Here is a 2,395-nt window from a genome sequence, read left to right as displayed (position 1 = left end):
CCTAATACAGTAAAATAACATAGCCTATTAGAAATCACACTTAAGAAGAGGTTTGGTCATGTAATTAAACATAGAATATCCTGAAGTGGTTAAGCATATCTAAAGTTTGTAAGTTTAGGTTAGTGTGGACTTGAACAGCTGAGCACATGGTGATTGTATTTTCTGTCAAGACAACCACTGAATATTGAGAAAAACGTAGTGAGGTTTTTAAATTTTATTATTGTATAAGATTAACACTAAAGTTCTTTAGAATTCTGAGAATTCTAACAGGCTATGTTGTATCTTGCACTTAAAAGTAAATTCTTATGACTGTACATAGGGTATATATGAGAGGCCTGACATTTTTCCATCACAAAGATTGGTTTTCCTTTGGAGCATGTGAGGTGTATAAGAATGTTGGACACCTTTCAGCTATCTATTATCTTCACTTTAACAGTTCCTAGCGTTTCAGCCTGGATCTGACAATGGTCGATACTGAAAGTACCAGCTGATGGTACAAGAAAGTCATAGGATAGATCAATTTATAGGGGGAATTTCTGTTTCACTACTTAGTTGTGTAGGTTGGCTTGCAATCTGAAGATTAGTTACTTAAATTCTTCTAATATATTCCATCTAACTTGTTAATAATTTCACCCAGATACATCTCAAGGGTTTTTCTGTTTTAATTCCATTAACTTTTTTGTTTCAATGATAGCTTATGAAAATTATAAGGTGAGGTATGGTGAAAATAAATATTTCACATTCTTTTAAACTCGAATTTTAATTTCCACTATTCTGGAGCCTTTTTATTTATCTGTTTACATTCTGTTGTTGCTGAACTTCCTCTGTTTTTCTGCCAGATGGCTTTTGAGATGAAGTGGTATTACCAAGGAACTGTAGTCATGTTGAGGACATGTCTTTAAATTCATAATGGTCTGGTGATATTTCAGTAATATTTTCTTTAGCCTTTATTGCTTTCTTCTGTGCTATAACAAATTACATGGAAGACTATTTTAACCTACCACAGGATTGTCCCTAATACAGTAAAATAACATAGCCTATTTAGAAATCACACTTCAGAATTAAGAAAAAAGCACCGAAACATCCACCCTGTTCTAGGGTGAAAGATCAAAAATTCAAATCATAGTATCATAGAATAGTTTGGGTTGGAAGGTTTAAAGGTCATCCAGTCAACGCCTTGCCCTGCAATGAGCAGGGACATCTTCAACTAGATCAGGTTGCTCAGAGCCCTGTTCAGCCTGAACTTGAGTATTTCCAGGGATGGGGCATCCACTACCTCTCTGGGACACCTGTTCCAGTGTTTCACCATCCTCATTGTAAAAAATTTCTTCCTTCTAGTCTAAATCTACCTGCTTTTAGTTTAAAACCACTATCCCCTGTCCTATCGCTGGAGGCCCTGTTAAAAAGTCTGTCCCCACCTTTCTTACAAGCCCCCTTTAATTACTGAAAGGTTGCAATGACGTCTCCCTGGAGCCTTTTCTTCTCCAGGCTGAACAACCCCAACTCTCTCAGCCTTTCCTCATAGGAGAGGTGTTCCATCCCTCTGATCATTTTTGTGGCCCTCCTTTGGCCCTGCTCCAATAGGTCTGTGTCTTTGCTGTGCTGAGGACCCCAGACCTGGATGCACTGCTCCCGTTGGGGTCTCACAAGAGTGGAGAAGAGGGACAGAATCACCTCCCTCAACCTGATGGCCACAAATGCTGGTGAATGGTTATTCTCTGACAGTAGTTTAAGTCAAAAAAGTTCATTCAGTTTTGAACTTATGCCTGCTTATGGGTCTGTACATCTATGTATGCAAGTGAGAGTGCAGAAAGGACAGCTAAAATATTAAATTGTTGAAGTGTTCATAATTTGTGTTCAATACAGCCACTTGATTTATCTTGGTCTGTTTTTCTAAATGTAGTATGTAGACAGAAACTGCTGATGTCAAGACCTCTCAAACATGGTGTGTAATGTTAAAACAATAAATCTGTTCAGCAGTCACTTAATGAGTAGAAACTACATGATTGCAGTTGATAAAAATGGGCTTTTGAAATCCTGTCTGCTCCATAAATGGGAAAAAGTTGGTGCCTGAATTACCGCTTAATTATTCTGACACAGTTCTAGGAAATGTGTTTCACCGAAGTGTTCACTAGTTCTCCTGCAGTTTAGATTTTGCCATTTTCTCCTTTTTTTTTTTTTTTCTTTTCTTCTTAATATAACATTGTACTTTTGCTGCAGTCTGCTATTAGGAAAAATAATTGAGTTGAAAAATGCGTTTGCCTATTGTGTAACAGTTTCTGTATGTTTTCCCAGGGAGGTATGGGAGCCGCACTGCTATCTGATCCTGACAAAATAGAGTCTGTAAGTATCGCCTTGTGGGTTTAGAACTGCCTTGGAAAGTATTGTGTACTGT

At 37.6% G+C, this 2,395-nt stretch overlaps 1 protein-coding gene across 1 annotated transcript in view; it reads left to right on the top strand.

Moving 5' to 3' along the window:
- Positions 1–2,295: 2,295 nt before the first annotated feature.
- The window catches only part of DUS2 (dihydrouridine synthase 2), a gene marked incomplete at its 5' end in the record, with an annotated part of 15,581 nt that continues 15,481 nt past the window's right edge, over positions 2,296–2,395 (top strand). The window contains one exon of the mRNA XM_010086933.1: positions 2,296–2,343. Within this exon, the coding sequence (XP_010085235.1) occupies positions 2,296–2,343 (48 nt within the window). The remainder of the gene's footprint in view (positions 2,344–2,395) is intronic.

This window comes from Pterocles gutturalis, unplaced genomic scaffold, assembly GCF_000699245.1.
Source record: "Pterocles gutturalis isolate BGI_N339 unplaced genomic scaffold, ASM69924v1 scaffold30871, whole genome shotgun sequence".
Taxonomy (NCBI): domain Eukaryota; kingdom Metazoa; phylum Chordata; class Aves; order Pterocliformes; family Pteroclidae; genus Pterocles; species Pterocles gutturalis.
The sequence above is the reverse complement of the archived record's forward strand: the minus strand, read 5'-3'. Positions and strand labels throughout refer to the sequence as shown.